The sequence below is a fragment of the Vigna radiata genome, chromosome 5 (genome assembly GCF_000741045.1).
Source record: "Vigna radiata var. radiata cultivar VC1973A chromosome 5, Vradiata_ver6, whole genome shotgun sequence".
Lineage (NCBI taxonomy): Eukaryota > Viridiplantae > Streptophyta > Magnoliopsida > Fabales > Fabaceae > Vigna > Vigna radiata.
In genome coordinates this window covers 30350441-30369785 of record NC_028355.1, presented here as the reverse complement: position 1 = coordinate 30369785, position 19345 = coordinate 30350441, and the positions used below count along the sequence as shown (strand labels likewise).

Here is a 19345-nt window from a genome sequence, read left to right as displayed (position 1 = left end):
TTATAGACCAAGTTCATTCCTGATGGTTCTGTGAACAAGTACAAGGCAAGACTTTTTGTCAAGGGATATGCTCAGATGTCTGGGGTGGATTTCTCTGAAACATTTGCCTTAGTTGCCAGGCTAGACACAATAAGGTTGCTGCTAGCACTAGCTTCACAAAAAGGTTGGCTTATACATCAATTGGATGTAAAATCAAAAGTTTTGAATGGATATTTGGAGGAAGAAATATTCGTGGAACAACCAAAAGGTTTTGCTCTTCAAGGACAAGAAGACAAGGTTTATCTACTGAAAAAGACATTATATGGTTTAAAGCAAGTACCAAGGTCTTAGTATAGTAGAATTGATGCACATTTAATGAGCTTAGGCTTAGTGAAAAGTTTAAGTGAGTACACCTTATATATTAAAAAGGTGAATGAGGACATACTTATGATATCTATGTATGATGATGACTTATTTGTTACAGGAAATTGTAAGGAGATGATTGATAAGTTTAAAGAAGAAATGAAAAATGTCTTTGAAATGACAAACCTTGGAAAGATGACATTTTTTCTTGGTATGCTAGTGTAACAAAAGAAAAATGAAATATTTGTGTGCCAAGAAAAGTATGCAAAGGAAGTACTTATGAACTTCAACATGGAAGAGTGTAAGTCAGCTACAATTCCAATGAACCAAAAAAAAAGTTTTGCAAAGAAGACAGAGTTGAAAAGGTTGATGAAAAGCTTTTTAGATCCTTAATAGGATGCTTAATGTATTTAACTGCCACCCGGTCAGATATCATGCATTCAGTGAGTTTGTTATCAAGGTACATGCATTGTGCTAGTGAAATTCATTTTCAAGCAGCAAAAAGAATTCTTAGATATGTTAAAGGCACAATTGATTATGGTATATGGTTCAACAAGTTGATGTTACCAATAAGGGAGTATTGGTAAAACCTGAAGATAAGTTTTGATGATGCTGCAACTTTTAGTTTTTGAATGTAATAGGAAAATACTTAAAAAGCAACTTGTAGATTTTGAATGTAGTAGGACAATGATAAACATTGTAATTTTTACTGGTATAATCGATTATGGTTAAGCTATAATCGATTATCAGATGCTTTTGAACTAAAATAATCGATTATCATGAAGCAATAATCGATTATCACAAGTCACACTTGAATAATCGATTATCACTTCATATAATCGATTATCACTTTTTGAAATTTCTATAACGGACTTGAATAATTGATTATCACTTACAATAATCGATTATTCATGGCAGTTGGGAGTTGACCTTTGACATTCAGTGTACTTGGCTATATATATGGGTTTTTGTGAAGTTCAGAAAGTAACTTTTGTGTAAACTGAGAAAGCTTAGAACACTGAGTAGTCAGAGGAACGTTCTTGAGAGCTTTTNTTTACTTTGTTCCCTTGCCTGNTCTTGTGAAAGGAGAGGCTTACGTATCGTGTGTTGATAGTCGAAGTGGACTCTCTTCAAGTTGGCAAGGTTCTCTGCCTGGTCTTGTGAAAGGAGAAGCTCGTGAATCGTTTGTCGATTGCCGGAGCAGTTCTCTTCAAGTTGGTAGAGTGGTTCTTTTCATTCTATTTCTGTACTTTTCATTGTAATCTGTTAAATCCTTTTTAGTGGAACTGTTAATCACTCTTTGTAGTGATTAACGACTGGACGTAGATTCTGTTGAATCGAACCAGTATAAAAATCCTTGTGTGCTTTTCTTATGCCCTATACTCATTTTACTTTAACACACATCAACTGCTTGGTTAATTTTCTGAAAGAAAATTGTTTTTTTATAAAAAAGGCTAAAATCGTTTAAACTGTGACCTAATACGCTTTACGCTCTCTGTGTTATTAATCCGCTGCGCTAAACTCTTTAAAAAATTACCCCCTCCGATACCTTCAGTTGAAAGCTTAAGTTTTCATGGTTATTCAAATAGTGATTGGGCAAGATGTGTTGATGATATGAGAAGCACTTCTGGTTACTGTTTCTCTCTTGGTTTTGGAGTTTTTTCATGGTGATCCAAAAGGCAAGAAATTATAGCCCAATCAATAGCAGAAGCATAGTATGTTGCTGCTGTTGTAAATCAAACTGTCTGGATAAGGAAAATCATGGTTGATTTACACATAAAACAAGAAGATAGCACAAAGATTTTTGTGGATAATCAAGCTGCAATTTCAATTGCCAATAATCCAGTTTTTCATGGCAAAACAAAGCATTTTAAGATAAAAATTTTTCTTTTTAAGAGAAGTTCAAAAAGAAGGACAAACGAAACTAGTTTACTGCAAAACAGAAAATCAAGTGACTAATATCCTAACCAAGGCACTTTAAAAATTTAGATTTGAGTTCTTGAGACTAAAGCTTGGAGTTTGTGGTTCCAAAATCAAGAAGGAGTGTTGATTGATGACTATTGAAAATTAACAAATTAAAATAATGTTATGCTATTTTTTAGAAAAATAAAAGTCATGTTAACTAGTAGGATTTATTTGCTATTTTCTAAGCACTAGAAGCACTATTCTATTAATGATTATAGATGTCAATATTTTCGTACATTTACATTCAGTTATTTGTATTATAAAAGCAATAGAACTCCTCCATAAAAGATATCAATGCAGTTTTATATTCCTATGTTCCACTCTCTCAACCTTTCCTTCAATAAAATAACGTACAACTTTCTCTTCCATCCTAGCTTTTTAAGTGAAATTAAAACAGTAAATTAAAAACTAAATAAAACCTTCACATCTCACATCTTCATATGATAATTCGGGATTGTTGTTTTTATATTTAGTATACTAATTTTACGACTAAACTCATTTTATAGATTGGTCCATTGTCCATACTTATATCGATAGTTCTGTGACGTTTTCCAAACCTACCTTTTATAATCTTTGAATCTAACAATTCTAATACTACTTGAATATATTCTTTCGGGAGAATGCTAAATAACAAAGCTAATTCAATGACTTAAAAAATTGGTTAAAAATATTCAAAATCAAAAACCATCATGCAATACAAGTGTTGAATTTTAATAAATCCTGTTTTATTAAGAATATTTATATTATATAAATCTTATTGAAAATGTTTTTATTTAGTTTCTTACCATATCTTTATCTAATGATATGAAATTTTTTAAAGTTGTTAATTTGTCTTTGAATGAACGTTGGTTAAACTGTCTTTTTCAATAATGATTATCAAGAAGGGATAGAATGTCTTAAATAAATTATATTTATTTTCACTATTTGGATGTTAGATAAATGAGCTTATTTTTATATCAAGTGATAATATATTTAAATTATTTATATTTAATTAACATTTTTATAGATAATTTTGAATACAAAAATTTTGATTATAAATTATAATAATCCATAATGATATAAGTGTTGTCATCCATTTTGGAGGTTTGACGTATTCAGAGTTATTAAACTAGATTATAAAAGATGTTACGCTTCTGATTAAGTCCTAATGTGGTTTTCTTTTAACTGTTTATTTTTAGTTTTTCTCCTCTTCTCTTGTATGTTTTCTTTAAATCCTTTTCTTTTCGCAACGCTATCTTCTTTTTTTCTTTATCACTTAGCTATGAAGCTTTCATAAGTTGAGTTTAATCTAAATATTTACATTGATTTTATTTGTTAAGTGGAGTGTTTGATATATAAATGAAAATTTAATGTTAATCTAACCAAAATAACATGATTGAATATTTTTAAAAATTAAAAGACTAAATTACATTAAATAAAAATTTGAGATCTAATTAATTTTTTTGTAAAAATTAAAAGTCTATAATAAGATTTTAGCCTATACTTTTTATGTGTCCTTTTTTAACCTTTTCAAACCTATATATACATTTTTTATTATTTTAGTATTTTTAATTTTGTTTTCATTTCTTTTTTATTTTTTCTAATATATTTTTTCAATATATATATTTTATCTATTCGGATGAAATTGGTTGATGATAATATCATTATCAAATTAAAGTTCAAACTGAAGATTTCAAATAAATTCCTAAAAGTGTGATTTGTCAATCTCATTATTACTCCAAAATTTAAGTAATGTAACTTAATATATAATAGATACTTAGATACCAAAATGATATTACTTAGTTAAGTTGAGACTTTAATAAAGATAACTTAAAAATTTATATATGTATTTAATTTTTCTTAGTTTTAGAGATTAGATTGACAGCATTGTATACCGTATGTACCAAAATTATTTATATATAATTAGAATTGATAAACAATTAAGCTCTAGGACAAACGATGACCTATTTGAGTGTTTTTAATAAAATATTTTAATGATATATTCTTGAGTGAGAAGCATAAGAATAATGAATAAAAATTATAAAGGCCTAATATTTAAGTTTTATAAGAAATTATTAGAACCAAATAAACATGTGTGTGTGTATGAACACCATTCTTAAATATTACATTCCACGGAACATGATTCCTAAAAACACAACCTTGAGATGATAATGTCTCCTGTGTGAACTTTCCGTTAGCACTAATTTTTCGGATAATTAAAAAATTAGCAAAATGCTACGCTAATCAGTTAGGAAATTACGTAGCATTCAATTAAGAATAGGATGTTTTAGTTATATACATGATAATATATTGAAGACACAATGCACATATGAAGCTCGTATTTTATGCACTTTCTTCCAGTTATCTTAGACGTGGATAACAATCGCTTCAGCATTTAATTTCATTAATATGGTAAGGGTAAAGGCAAAAAAATATATAACAGGGACAAGAATTAAAAACATTATCAGGGATGTAAATAAAAAAACTATGTTGTAAAGACTACAAAGTTAATTACACCATAACATAAAATGAAAAGTTAGAAACAAATATTCCATAATCCTTCCAAGTCAATCCATCATCAAAGTGGCCACTTCAATTTCATTTTCCTCCATATATTTCCAGATAGGAAAAGGAGCATGTGAGCAATGACCATCAGAAAATTTCCAAAAAAATATAATGCCAAAGACAGAGTAAGAAAAAGGAAATTAGATATTCTCAAGTTAGGAAATACATAAGAACACATATCTACAAATTGACAACTGAAGTGAAAAATATAAATATGCAACAAGTTCAACATGACTTATTCTTCACCATGGTTTTCAGCATGCCAACTGGTCAACCTGTGTCTGTGTCTCGGTGAAATTTGCACCCCCTCAATGGCCCTTATGGTTTTGTTTTCAGTAGAATGATTCTATCACACGTCATCCATTCCCAACCTTCTATCTATAACAGGAAACATGGGAACCAAATATGTACCTAAACCTGTACATGCTAACAACTACTGTGTCCCTACCAGCCACACATAGTAACAATTATATAAGCTCCTCTGTCAAGAGAAAAAGAAAAGACAAGAGGAACAGATCAAGCCTAGTCCATCATAAAGGACCTGATTGCAAATTTATCACAAAGCTTCACATTATGAAAAGCAGACAACTAAGGGTGAGGCAGCGCCTCAATCATAGATGCATCACACTTTCCACGTTTAAGATTGCTCCAGAAGTACTTGAACAGATGCAGGGTTGTCCTTACAACATTGGTAAGATCATTAACCTGAAAACCAGTATCAGGAGGTGAACTTCTCATGTATTTTATCTATCAACTTAACACTGTTTCTGAATTCACATGACCTCCATTACCCCCAGTGTTGCTGTTAAATCCAACCACAGGAATGGAGTGTTGAGCAAAATCTAGTAATAACTTCCTCTGACGCTCATCGGTGTGAGGAAGACTAGCACGCAAGAGTTCAACAGGCATTTCTCTACTAATAGCTTTGGCAGCATCTGGTCCGACATCATCCATATTCGAGGTACTTTGTATGAGCATGGATTGCATGATACTATGATATTTATTCATGCAATACTTGGTGAGAAGGCCAAAGAATTCATCAAATGAGGCCTGCCAAAATGAACGATTACCCATGTTGTAGTTGCAGGCAGCATGTGGATCAGTCAGAAGTTCAGTAGCCCTCTCAAGAACAGCTATTAAAATAAGGGAAGCACCATCTCCAGAGGTGCTTCCAATGGGACGTAGAGGAGGCTGCTCTGCAGAACAAACAACTGCAGCAAGACAGGCACTAAGAGCACCAAGATCCATTCCTCGTACACATTGGCAAACCACCTTGGCCAGATTATTTGTAGTCTCTGAAGCTGACAGATCTGAGGGAAGACCACCAAATAAGAATCTCAAATGACGAAAGACTGTCATGCAGACTATCCTCGTAAGCTCACTGCCAGGAGGAAGCAACTTAAGATACTTTGCAAGGAGCTTGCGTCCCTTGGGAAGAGATACCAACCGTAAGAAAACAAGGTCATCCTTGGCAGCAAGTCCAACTTTGTGTCCATTCTTTCCCAGTGGGTCAACAAGTTGAAGTGAAGTTGCAAGTCCTTCTAACAGGACTTGCCTTCTTCGTCTTAATTGTGTTCCACCATCCTGTAGCTGATTGTACTGTAGGTAACGATCAATATCATCCACATCCAGAAGAAGGCAAAGACCATCCTCAATTGCAACTCTGGCAGCAAACCTAGGTTCCTGCTCAAGAGGCTTCTCTGAAATATTTTGATCAGAGCTTATGGAAGTGTTTGGAGGATCAACCTCAAGAAGAGGGCGAGGCCGACGAATAGATGAAAATGAAACTCTCCCTAGGGCATCAACCTGCACAAATGCATGTGGTTCAGCATTAGCACGGGTTCGTGGAGGAATTTCCCTTATCTGGGTTGGGCAAAATGGATGTTTTAACTTGGCCACAGAAGACTTTTTTGCTAGACAAGCTTGGTGGTAGTAGTCATCTACATACGGGTCATTACTATGTGTCACAGCATGTTGCATTCTAAGAATGCTTTCAATTTCATCACTTGTCATATACTTGGACCGGAACTGAAATGAACCACTATCACTCTTTTGAATGGCATCAGAACCATGTTGGGAATGTCGAAGACCGTGTTTACCTTTATGAGTTGATTTTGGCCTATGATCTCTACCATCAGCAAGACCAAGCACATGGTCATATTTGTTAATTGCAGATGAGCCAGAGGAAAGGTGGGCATTGAATAGATGAGACTGGTAGCCTGATAAGTAGCCAGCAGAACGCTGCACAGGATGACGCAGTCTATGCTGCTGTTGTTGTAATTGAGTCATCAAGTGAGGAGATACTGATCCATTATGAAGGTGAAATTGTTGTTGTAACATATTATTAAGGAGACTTGAGTGATCTCCAGGGTACAACCCTGCCTGGTTGACCAATTGATTCTGTAATCGCTGATTAAGATGGGAACCAGTAGGAAATTGGCGTGTGTTTCCACCAAAATGTGACCCAAGATTTAAAGCACCCGACTGCAGTGCAGAATTGGAGAAATGAGAACGATTCTGAGATGATAAAGCCATCTGAGCTGCTGCACTATGATAAGGACTGTTTAAGTGTCCTGTACTATGGCTGGGAGAAGCGTGCTGGGATAGACCACCGGGGGGAGGATAAGAAGTAAAAGAAGACTTTGGTACCAAAATTGGTTCACTAGAAAAACGAGGAAGCTCCTGTTGCTTGTCAGGATATGAAGATGTTCTGTACAAAGGCTTTGATTCTGGTAAATGTGGAATGGAGGAATGTGGCTGTGATGACCATCGTTTGCCATCATGATCATGAGCAGTTTCTGAATCATAAATGTGCTGATCAAGCCAGTTTGGAACTGGTTCACTAGAGCAATGTTGGAGGTGGTAGTGTTGTTCCTGCCTTTGCTGCTCGGGATATGATGATGTTCTGTACAAGGGCTTTGAATCATGTAAATGGGCTAGGGAAGAATGGGGCTGTGATGACCATCTTTTGCTATCTGTAGAACCTTCACTATCATAAGGATTCTGATCAAACCAGTTAATACTATCTTCCCTTTGTGACCATTCAGATGTTGAATCTGGGTACAGCACAAAAATACCAAAAGGTCAGCCAACGGAAAAAAAATATTGCATATATTGAAAAAGGAGGAATACAATGGGGAAGCTAAAAAGCCACGAATCAATAGTCAACTTGATTACAAGATGTTCGTAACCACATCTCAAAGCACAAATATTATGAAGTAGATTTTACACATACACGCACGTAATATATTTACATAACACAAGAAAGCACACAGTTACAACATATTAGGTTACCAACAATTAGTCGAACCTCTTTCCCAGCCAGAGGAAGTTTTCTACCTAAAATCCATAACTTAAGGATAAACGTGAAGCAGAACACCTAGCCCCCTATCCATTAGCAAAGAATAGTTGTACACACTATCACAAGTTGTAACTATATGGTTTGCATTCATAATTTTATACATCTAAATGCGTAAGCAAGACAACCAAAAAGAGTTGTACACAATATCACAAGTTGTAAATATATGGTTTGTATTCATGATTTTATACGTCTATATGCACTCAGATTAAGGTAATTTAGTATACCCGCTTACAGAAAAATGTTATAAATTGCTGGTGTTTGTATGTGTATGCCAAACTAAAACACTCTTTAGAAGAAACATATTACTCAATTGGGTATTATACTGTACCAGAATTGACAATACAATTCTTACTAAAAATTATAAAAGGCTTATTTATTCGGAGGGTTCCCACTTAGGGAGGAGTGTGTCAACTTGGTCTCCGTCTTTAATTTTGTGTCTGTTGAAAGTCTCACATCAATTAGAGATAAGACCAATTTATAATACATAAGTGAATGCAAACCTCACCTTATAAGCCGGTTTTGTGGGATTGAGTTAGGCTTAAAGTCCACTTCTTAACATGGTATTAGAGCTATGGTTAGAACCTATCCTAGCAATATTTGTTGTTTATTGGACATATTGTTCCACCCGCTATCGGACCGCTCTCGAATCACCCATTAATGTCTAGTCTCACGTTTGGGATGTATATACCTCGGCGTGAGGGGATGTGTTAGAAGTCCCACACCGACTATAGATAAGACCAATTTATAATATATATATATATATATATATATATATATATATATATATATATATATATATATATATATATATATAAAGTGGGTGCAAACCTCACCTTATAAGCCAGTTTTGTAGAGTTAAGTTAGACTTAAGGTCCACTTCTTAACAGTGTCAATTTCATTTCCAAATTCACTAATGGCAAAGACTTGATTGATGCACATTAAAAAATTTAGGGACAAAATTGACACAAAATTAAAAGTGAAGATCAAGTTAACACATTGCTCCTAAGTGGGGACCATCTTAGTTGTTAAGCCAGTTATAAATAGGGTTACTTAAATGCATCAATTATTTTCTTAGAAAATAATGACCAACATATAACAAAATAGGTACTTTAATTATATAATGGCTTTCCCACATCTCATGAAAAACAGTATTCCTATTAAGAACTAAAGGGTAGCAAATAGTGTACATTCAGAATTATATGATTCACAGTTACACATAAACCAGGTCACGTGTTTTCCTGCCATTAAAAATCCATAAATAAAAAGGGCCCTAATCCTGATTAAAAGTTTAATAGTTCAAGAATAAATCCACTATCGGGTATTCAAACAGCCAATTATAGTTTGAACACAAACTGCATCAGAGCACAATGGAAAATATTTATTAGAAACGTTAAATAAATAAATCAAGTTAAAGGTATATTATTTTTATTTTGACAAAAGAAAGAGCAAAGTGATGAGTTCTTTACAAATGTTTTACTCACTTTCTCTTGATCCGCGTTCACCAATAACTCCTGCGCTTCTTGGTCCACTGACGAACTTGTTCAACTGAAATATAATAAAATAAAGAAGATTCTGAATCTTCAAATATAATAAAATAAAGATTCTTAATCTTCATATTGATATGCATTCGGCAGAATTAATAAACTACAGTACTTGAGAAACTGGAACATAAAATCAAGTACACGGGCACATATCAAGAGGAAATCAAATAGCTACTCTGTTTGAGATATTTTTTTAGCTGATCTAAAAACATTCAAAATAGTTCGAAATGCAAAAGGAAACAAGCTAATCATATTAACCATTCATTTAACTACCACTTCACTTTTCCTCTTCCTCTTCCTTTAATGAATGAGAAAACAGCCACATTGTAAAAATTAATGACTTACCAAGTACAGGAAATTAGTTGTCAGGAAGGGTAAAAAGGGAACAGAAAAAACTAGCATCATGCACAGAGAATCTTTGAAATACAATAGCATATTGACAGGCTCCATTGATGCACTAGCACAAATATCTACCGCCAACATCTTCGGAGACTGAGTCTAGAACCACTACATACTTGCATATCATAAATTTTCTCCCATATTTCTAAATTTTGAGAAATAATTGACATATTTGGTCTAACCTGTGCCTACGGAGTAACACATATAAAACACATACAAGCCACGATATCTAAAAGAATCATTTGAAGATACTGATGGAGCAGAGAGAAGTATATAAGTTCAAGAACAGTTGCGCACACACACATATATATCTGGGACATTTATATGTTAGGAACCAATTGCAAGGCATCAGGACTTGGGTTCAGACTGGAAATACGAGATTCTAATGTGGAGAAGAAAATAAGTGCATGAAGTTGCACATACATGGATATATGAAACATTTATATGTTCCGATCCGATTGCAAGGTCTGGGACTTGAGTCCATATTGAAAGTACGGGGTATCTAATGTGGACTTTATAAGCCTGGGCTCTCCAACTCAATATCTAGTTTTTGTAGTGTGCATGAACCAAGGTTATCCTAAGAATGTGAAAATTGAAAACAATAAATTTTAACCATATAATATTACATACATAGTCAATATTAAAAATTAGTAGTTATGTAGCAATTTGAAAAATGCAGCTATCTTTTAATTTTGATCTTTCAAATAATTGGTCTATATATTTATTGTTTCCATTTCTTTTAGTAACCATGCACACTAATCTACATAGTTACGTTTATGTTGATTATTTTATTTTCATCAAATGATCAATATCGTAAAGTAATCTAAAAGATCAAACTCTTGACAAAAATATAATGGCTGCACAACTCCAATCACTTTTAATTAAAAAGTGAGCTTTAAACTTAATTCAATCTTATAAAACTGGCTTGTAAGATAAAATTTATACTCATTTATATATTGTAATTTACACTTAAATGCAATCAATTTGAGATCTCCAACACACTCCCTCAAGCTGAGGACTGGGCATCTCAAGCATGAGACGAGATATTAATAGGTGGTTTGATACGAGTAGCACAATAGACTCAACAAAACTCGCTAGCGAGGCTTTGATACTCTATTAGTAAGTGGTTTATGCCACTCAACCTTAAAATGTTGGCTTGTATGATAACGTTTACACCCAACTTATATATATATATATTATGATTTGGTCATATCACTAGTTGATGTGAGATCTCCAAAACTTATCCTCCTCTCTTACCACTTAAAGGGGTATTTGGTTGAAGGAAAATGTTTTCATACCCAAAAATCAAAAACTATGATCTCTAGGAATAACTAATATTTGGTTGATTGGTGAAAAGTACAAAAATCAAAAGGCAATGAGTGATCTTTATCAAAAATTTTAATTTGTTATGACAGTAAATTGTTTAATAAAAGTAATATAGTACCTTTTATGTATTACTTATAATTTTACATGAGGAAGTTAGCTTCCCACCTCCCACCATGAGACTGCTTTTGTGGGAAACCTGACTCAACACCATTCCCAGAAAACCTTGTCTCCTAGTGGAATGTTATCTTTTAAAAAGTAAATCAAACATGAGGAACAAATTATCCCAACTTTAGAGTCCTAGGAAACTAAATTTTCGCTTCTCTCCCATCCGTTTCCATAGCATCAAATACTGTTGGTTTTGCCTTCTCTTCTGTTTTAAAATTAATTTAAAATTTGATTTTATTCTTCCATTGGTTTATTAAATATGCCTTTCTAAGTTAATGATTTGAATTTATCTTAGTTTGCTTAATAGAAAGCGCCATTATGATTCATAAAATAGCAAAACTCAAGAAGATTTAAGATTACTTTCAGCAATGAAGCTTTCAAAACGAAACAGACTGAGATAAGATGGAAGAAGAATTGCTTATGATTATTTGATTCCTTATATTGAATGGATTACTGAGAAGATAAACAATAATTTTGTGATGAATGTCATGATATTAAGTATCCGAGTGATCAACTTTGACAAAGCTGAGTTTTCCTTAGCACCATATAGAGAGGCAAAGCGACCAGTGGCCACTCTTTGGACACTGTAGCATCAAATGTCCGTTTGACATGGCCATTGAGTAATTTGGGATTCTCCCCCATGTTTACCAGATAGCACCTATACTTTGTGGCAAACACTTGGCAGTTTACAGAGAATCCAACCTCTGTTTTTGTTTTCCCACCTCTTTGCGTTGGTTCTCCTTAGTTGCTTTGTTTTTTTGCTTACAGTCTGGCAGGTCAGGAACCCTCTTTATTTTCCCTTACTTTCTCCTTTCTTTCTTTCTTATGTGTTTTGTTGATTTTAGCAAAGTAAAAACTTAAGCTAGTTATTGATTGGATCAATGGGTTACTAGTTGAGTCAATGACAAATTGGTTAAATTGCACAACCTACTTATTATATATCATAATGTAATAACTAAGCTTAGGCATGTCTTATAATTGACAGATACATATCAAATAGCTACTTTTGGCCTAGTGGAGGAACTTTCTATTGCAAGCCACACAGTCTTGCTTTGATCATAATGCCATTTTGCACTCCACAAGTAAGTGACACATACAGAAGACGCCTACAGAGAACAAGATCCTATATGGTGATGTGACCATGATAGTGATATGACACTTCATGGCCGCAGCACTGACTTTCATTGAACCTACTGGAATGGTTCACACGGAGACAGTTTGTACAGGTTGAATCTGGTTTAAGGCAAGTTTGATGACATCAAAACCCAAATCAATAATAAAACTAGACTGGCCTAGGTCCAGTTCCTGGTCGGACCAAAGCACTAATGAAAGGAAACCAAGATAACACAGCCAGTCACTTGTAACTTTTCTTTTTCTTCAGTTTTGAAGAAAGAATATGTCAAGTGATGCAAAACAACTTATACAAAGTTCAACCAACAGAAAAGTATAGGGCAACATCACTGGCCCAATAAGGAAAATGTACTATGATCAATGAAGAATAAAATGAGCAATCTGCTAACAGAAACAGATAAAAGTGTACAATCAACGAAACCAAAGGTTCAGCTAAATTATTCACAGTTGAGTATACATTTGGATACGCATCCTCCAAATCATGCTTCAACTCATATTTGAAGCATTGCATCAGTCATACAACAGAAGCACAATTTTATAAAAACATTATAAATTAAAAAAAAAACAGCTTATCTATTTTTTAATGAATGCACATAAATTATCATAATCACAACACTTGTCACTTATATCTGATAAAAGTTTCAAGCATTAACAGAAAATATGATGATCGTAATTTAACAACCTTACCTTCAAAAAAGTGGTAGTAAGATCATCAATATCAGAAAGAGATCTCACATCATCGGCCTGCAGAATAAAAGTACAAGTTAGTTGATATGAAATTATAGCAGTGTGTTCGTAAAGCGCTGCTGGACTACAAGTATAAGCACATGTTTATAGCAAAAAAATTATAGCCACAGAATTTTAAAATTTTGAATTACAAACAAAAATAGTCATAGGAACGAAGAATATTGAAAATTGGGTAACTAACATCTTCTCTATTGAAAAAGAACTCCTCTTCATTAGAATCAAGAGTAGGCAAACGGTCATCATCTTCTAACCCTCCCAACTCGACTTCTTTCCCGAAGAATGCATATTGCGATGCATCAAAAACTGCACCTTCTGCAAGACAAATAATTCCAGTAAAATGCCAACCCATTACTTAAAAAATATATTAGAGATAATTTCAACACTGATTAATTAAAATAAATAGATCTCTTCCAATACATATATAGCCAGGGGAAATGGCAAATATCATTGCAAGTACAACAATTTTTTTCACTCAAGTTCAGAAGGCATCAATGCAAGTAATATACTAAAACACCGCAATCATCGACAAGAATAAGGAAACACACTACACAACACAGATAGAGAGATTATACAGTCATGCAACACAATGCTAAATCAACTAAAGTAGCCAGCAGCAGCAAAAACATTAACGTAACAAGAAAAATTCCGCCAGAAAAAGAAATTTAAATGGCTTCATCATTAAGCTTCTGTGAGCTGAAGCTAAAAACCAAACAAACACTTTGAAATGCATCCTATATCTCCCCATAATCCAAACTAATCCACAGGCTAAAACACCCCAGATCTACAAGACGAAGCAGAATCAAACAACACAGAAACTAACACCCATTAAAGAAAAACGTAACACAAAACGAGATTTGAATCCCAGAAGACGAAGCAAACCTGAGGTAACATTCCCCAATTCTCTAAGATTCTCTGTGTTGGGAGCACCATCAACGCCACCCCCAGCTCCAAACCCATCCATATCCACCATAAAGACGAAGAAAGAAGAAACCCCAGGCAGAGAAACCCGCGAAAGATCGAAGATTTATAGAGAAATGAGAATTAGAGGACCCAATGCGAAAAGGGTTGTTCAATCTTGAAACCCCTTCTCCTTCTTATGATTCTTGAGAGTTCTTGAGAACGTTTGAACGAAGGAAAAGGGGGAGAAGAAGATCTGTGCTGATAATTGAGCACATGGAAAAGGAGAAGAAAAAAAAAAAGGTGTTGGGATTTGGATCAAAGAGAAAACAGAAGAAAGAGAGACAAAGAGAGGAGAGAGACAAAGCCAGAGAGGAACCCTACAAACGAGATATTATTGATCCAAATTTATTATAGAAATTGTTCTTTGCTTTTGTTTTTATTTATATTTTTTTCTTCATTTTTTGTTTACGTAAGAGTTGAATGAGAACGAGATATTGGCTATTTTTTATATTTAAATTAACGCTTGGATAATTAAAAATTCTGAACAAAATATAGAATAACATTGCAAATTGTAAGTGATTTCTTCTTGCCTTTTTAAAAAATTTATAAAGTTAATCCTTTCGAATTTTTAATATATGATTTTGTTTCTTTTTAATGATATTAATTTTTTTATTTTAGAAAATTCATAATTTTTAATACGTTTATGTTTTTTATTTTTATTTTTTAATTAATTAAATCATTATAAAAGCATTTATCTTAGATGGTGGTATAGGAGATCATAAGATGAAGACTTGATTCTCCAATAGTATGTGGACATATGACACGCAGATAAAATAAGATTTAAAATCTTAAATAAAGGTTCAATAAAATATATTTCTCTTAAAATAATTTTGTATAGTAAGGATGTCATAAATATTATTTGAAGGATATATTATTTTGCAAAAATAAAATGAAGCTAAAATTTAATTTCAAAATTTGAATTATAAGAAAAAGAGACTAATACAGTTTGTAACATCCACCCCATACGAATTATACTATAAATTCAACAAGGACCCGTACAAAATATAAACTTTTTTGAAATACAGTTTCAACATACACAAAAATATAAATATTAACAAAATAAAAGCTAAACTAAATTCTTTTATTATATTTCACCTGCATCGGTTTTTCACTTTTTTTTCCTTGGATCTTACTTTTTAAAAATTAAAGTAATTAAGTCATATAATTCTATATTAATATAATTAAAAAATTGTCACGTGTCAATTTATTATTTCATAAAAACTTTTATATATCTTTCTAATTATTTTTATTTTCCTTTTTTAAATAAAAAAAATTATTCAAGTATTTATATTTTTTTCAATTTGATTTTTTTATTTTGTATTTTGTCTTAATTTAGTTTTAATGTTTTTTAAAATTTAAACAATTTTGTTTCTCTCCAAATTCAAACGAAATTTAATTCTTGTATAAATATATACAAGTATTTTTATTAAAATTAATATTTTTATTGAGTATTTTTAATAAAATTAAGTTTATTTATATTTACATTTACTTAATTATATAAATGTTAATTATATTTTGTAAATATACTCACAAGACTTAAAAAAAAGGTTTAATACATCTTTTGGTCCCACCTTTTGGGGCTTTTGTTCAAAATGGTCTCACCTTTGGAAAAAAATCACTTTGGTCTCATATTTCATTAAATATTGTTCAAAATGGTCCCCATGGCAGACGACGTTAAATTTTTAACGGTGAAGTTGCTAGCGTGGCAAACGTCTATCCACCTGTGTCCAATTTATTTGGCGTGGCTAAGTGGACTGTAGTAAGTTGACATAAATGGCTTATAATTGGGGTTATTAAAAGGGGTGGGTTAGGGTTAGTTGAAGTTAAGGTTCTTTGGTTCTTTGATGTTCTTCAAATTTTGGAACAGAGGTTGCAATAGGTTTAGGGTTCGTTGAAGTCAAAATGGCTTCTTCTCAAGCATGTTCGTCTTGTTCCAAAACTGGGTTGGAAAGAAATTCACAATCCGCAAATGATGGGGGCTGGAGGGGAGGTGGGATAATCCCTCATTGCAAGTGTGGTGATGCTGCTGTGTCCAAAGTGGCGAGAACTCCCCAGAATGCTGGGCGAAAATTTTGGGGATGTCGGCATTACAAGGTTTTTTTATTTCCATTTTGACTTTATTTGGTATATATTTGATGANGAAATTTCAATTTTGGTGGCTTATTTGTTGCATATCAGGGTGGATCTTCAAGAGGGATTTANTGCAACTTTTTCAAATGGTGTGCTGAAGAAAATAATGAGGAAAGAGATGATGAAAGTGTCAGACAAATTCGGAGGATTTCTGATTTGGAAATTTTAGTCCAAAACTTGCAGAGAAGGATGAAATTGTTACTTGGAGCTATGTGTGTTGTTTTTGTAGCTAACATTGTCATTTTAAAGGTTTTTTTAGGTTGATCTTAGTATGTGGCTGCATGTTTTGGTTTCGTAATGTCAAGGTGAAGGTGAAGGTGAATGTTAAGGTTCATGCAATGGCAAGGTTTTTATGTAATGTGAAGGTTTATGTAATATGAAGGCGTTAATGTGAAATGTTAAATATAGTATCTGGTTTCATTTTAAAATGTCCAATTTGGTCCCCAATTATATTTAAATTAGTTTAGTTTTGGTCTCAAATGGATATGAAGACAAGTGCTTGTCATCCCATAATAAAATCACACAAATGCTTCTCATCACATACTAAACTAACACAACTGCTTCTCATGATATAATAATCAAAGTGCAGATAAAAGTGGACATAATAATACTTCATTAATACATCAAAAAACTTGGTCACAAAATACATCCAAACTGTGTTCAAAATACATCAAAAAATTGTGTTCAAAGTACATCAAAAAACTGTGTTCAAAGTACATGCTCCATCTTCATAATACACAACAACTGTGTTCAAAATACATCCAAAGTTCATAATAATGACTTCACAACACATCTAATTGATTCTTCTTTTGAAAGGTAACTTCTTCTTCATGATTGGTGGAGTTGAATGTGCACTGGACTCCTGAGTAGGTTGTGGTGGCTACGGGGATTGAGGATTGGGTTGTTGTGTTTGTGAGTCAGAGGGACATGTTGGTTCTGTGATGGGTGGACGTAAGGGGCACTTGCTTCTGTTGTGTCCCAGTTTACGACAGATGGTACATTTTTTCCTGTGCCCACCAATATTCATTTGGGTCACATCCTTTGTTAACTCCCAGGCCTCCAATTTTTTTTTTCTTTGGCCTCCCAGGCATCTTTCGTATAACTGGTGGCAGGACATCCACAAATGATGTTTTTTCCCAAAGCATTTGGTCATTGACAGGATAAATCATTACGGCATAAGTGGCTTCATATGTCGTTCTTGTGAAGCAAGAGGGTATGAAATTTGTTGGGTCTTCATTGCAATAGTTCATGGCTGCAATGGCATGACAACATGGAATCCCACTTATCATCCATTTCCTGCAGCTACACTCTTTAGTCTCTAGGTCCACCGTAAACTTGTTTGTTATTATTGTAGTGTGTCTGACCTCAAACAACTTACGTCCAGACCAACTGACAATAGTAAACAACATTCCAGTTAGGATATCAACATGTAGACAGATTTGATTAAATTCAGATTTCATTACCTTGGAATCCAATATCTAATCAGGTTTGATTCCTTGATAAGCTTGGTGTTTATCTTTGGACAGATAGTGAATTCCATAACTGCGACCTTGGTTCTGTTGGTGGCCCAACGTTTCATAAGATATAGCCTTATCTCCTCTAGCATTGTGATTATTGGCTTGCCTCTGGCAAGCACAATAACACTGTTGAAGGCTTCACATATATTGTTGTCAAGGGAATCACATACAACTTCATATGTGAAACGAGACCTTGACCAGTACCTGCCATGAGCATTGAGTAAATCAACATTAAGGCTTATATAATTTTAAATTAAGCACGTATAATTCAGCACATAATTCTAACACAATTGGATTTAGATTATGACTGCATTAGTTGAGAAATTTACTCAAAATTGGGAAGTGACATGATGATTTTGTGCATTGTTGGAAGAATGATCACAAAAATAGTGTAGGCACATTTTAAATGGTCAAATAAAGTGGTCCAAATGTGTTAAATGCACAAAAAACAGCAGATGCTCAATTTCACCACTTGAGTTGCCAATTTATGTAGAAACCAGTATATGATGCAGCACGGTAAAACAAGTTTTTGGTGGATGCAAAGTGAAACAGACCAGCAATTTTTAAATTAAGCTAGTAGATTTTATAGTTGAAGTAATTTTTAAATTGAATATACAAATTAAATGCATAGAACCACGCATATACTGGTGTTGCATATACTGCAGTTCTTTAATCACATTTTGCCTTGAACTATTATATTGTTTCATATAGCAAACTACATAAATATTGGATAACAAAACTATGAAAACTGTCCTAAACCAAAAAATGATAACCAGAAATTTAACTAAATACAAATAATCACATCACTGGCATTTATAAGGCAACAAAACAAAACTATGAAAAGATAGTTCTATGCTACAACAAATTATAAGAATCCTAACAAGTGACTTCAGAACATTAGTTAAAAAAACAAAAGTAATTTTTTTATTAATAATCCTATAACTGTCCCAATCCAATAACTACTGCTAACAAATGTGTTGAATATTTTCCATTCCCGTTATTTTAACTGCATTTTTCTCATCAAGACTTCTTATTAAGTATAAAAGGATTAAAGATACTTACGAATATTAGCCTACACTTCATTCAAAAATAAATATATACGTGTTACACAATTATAGACATAAATTAGTTTCAGAGAAGAATCCATTTTAGAAAAATTGAAGAGTAACTTTAATTCACATTGAAATACGATAAAAACAGAACCATGCAGTACAAGT

The 19345-nt window shown here is 33.1% G+C and overlaps 1 protein-coding gene across 2 annotated transcripts; it reads right to left on the bottom strand.

Annotated features, from left to right (window-relative positions):
* Nucleotides 1-4756: 4756 nt before the first annotated feature.
* Nucleotides 4757-14820, bottom strand: LOC106762064. 2 transcript variants are annotated; one of them, XM_014645757.2, is made up of 6 exons: nt 14401-14820; nt 13703-13833; nt 13462-13518; nt 9694-9757; nt 5643-7907; nt 4757-5556 (listed from the first exon to the last, which is right to left on the bottom strand). In XM_014645757.2, the coding sequence occupies exons 1-6, from the start codon at nt 14489-14491 to the stop codon at nt 5552-5554; spliced, it is 2613 nt and encodes an 870-aa protein (XP_014501243.1). In that variant the 5' UTR covers nt 14492-14820; the 3' UTR covers nt 4757-5551. The 2 variants fall into 2 exon arrangements, with proteins under 2 accessions (XP_014501243.1, XP_014501242.1); XM_014645756.2 differs by having other exon boundaries at nt 4757-7907; nt 14401-14819.
* Nucleotides 14821-19345: the final 4525 nt, after the last annotated feature.